The sequence below is a fragment of the Rhincodon typus genome, chromosome 42, assembly GCF_021869965.1.
Source record: "Rhincodon typus isolate 14 chromosome 42, sRhiTyp1.1, whole genome shotgun sequence".
NCBI lineage: Eukaryota > Metazoa > Chordata > Chondrichthyes > Orectolobiformes > Rhincodontidae > Rhincodon > Rhincodon typus.
This window is the reverse complement of record NC_063373.1, coordinates 6,128,849-6,129,898: the sequence shown is the minus strand read 5'-3', so window position 1 is coordinate 6,129,898 and position 1,050 is coordinate 6,128,849. Positions and strand designations below refer to the sequence as shown.

The 1,050-nt window shown below is 64.3% G+C and overlaps 1 protein-coding gene across 1 annotated transcript in view; it reads left to right on the top strand.

Moving 5' to 3' along the window:
- Positions 1-451: 451 nt before the first annotated feature.
- Positions 452-1,050, top strand: part of LOC125487506 (zinc fingers and homeoboxes protein 2-like) — a 4,663-nt gene continuing 4,064 nt past the window's right edge. Inside the window, exon 1 of the mRNA XM_048619110.1 lies at positions 452-944. Coding sequence (XP_048475067.1) covers positions 452-944 — 493 coding nt within the window. The remainder of the gene's footprint in view (positions 945-1,050) is intronic.

The following is a 1,050-nucleotide window of genomic DNA, read 5'->3' as shown; positions in this document are numbered from 1 at the left end:
GCCCGTCGTGTTTGCTACTGACTATCTGAAACAGCTGTCCCCGCGTTTCCCACAGCCAATCCACCCTTAACTCTCAGAGCTTTGGACTGTGGGAGGAAAACAGCACGCAGACGGGGTGGGGGAGAGAACATGCAGACTCCCACGCAGGCAGTCGCCCGAGGTTGGAATCGAACCCAGTGGTGCTAACGCGCTGAGCCCCAAGGAGTAAGGGAGAGGTGGCTTAGGGAAGGCGTTTCCAGAGCTGAGGGCCCTGGCAGTGGTATGGCGGGGGCTGGGGGAGGAGGGGGGGCAGCACGGGAGGGTCGAGGAGCTGGAGGGAGGGCAGAGGAGGGGTATGCCAGGCGAGGAAGGGTCTGGGTCAGACATTCTGACCGATGTTCTCTCTCTCTGTTTTGACTTTGCAGGAATAAAGCTCCGCTGGCCGAGGCTCTTCCCCTCCCCAACCTTGGGCATGGCAGCTGAACGCAGGTACAGCACCCCCTGTTCGTATGAGCAGAGGGTGGGCCAGCCTGAACCGGCTGAGGGCAAGGAAGCGGCCTGGCCCAGGCCCAGGCCCAGGGCCAGGGCCTTCGGCAGTCCTGAGGTGGTCTACGACCGTATCCGGGACCGGGAGCGAGCGCTAGGTGCTGGCCACCCTTGGATGTCAACGACGATGGAGGGGGAGGAGGAGGAGGGTGGAGCCGGCGAGGAGGAGGATGATGATGAGGAGGGACCTGAGGGTTACCACTGCCAGATCTGCGGCTATCACACCGAACAGCTGCAGCCCTTCAACATCCACCTTCACTCCGCCCACCCGGCCGTGGTGCTGCAGGAACTCTATGGGTTGCTGGACCTGACGGGAGGCCCCGTCCCTGGCCTGGGCCCTTTCGGAGGCCCCGTCCCCGGCCTGGGCCCTTTCGGAGGCACTGTCCCCAACCAGGGCCTGCCTGGAGGCTCAATACCGAGTCAGGGCCCGATACAAAGCCACGGCCCGCCTGGAGGCTCCATTTCCGGCCACGGCCCGCCTGGAGGCTCCATTTCCAGCTACGGCCCACCTGGAGGCTCCATTTC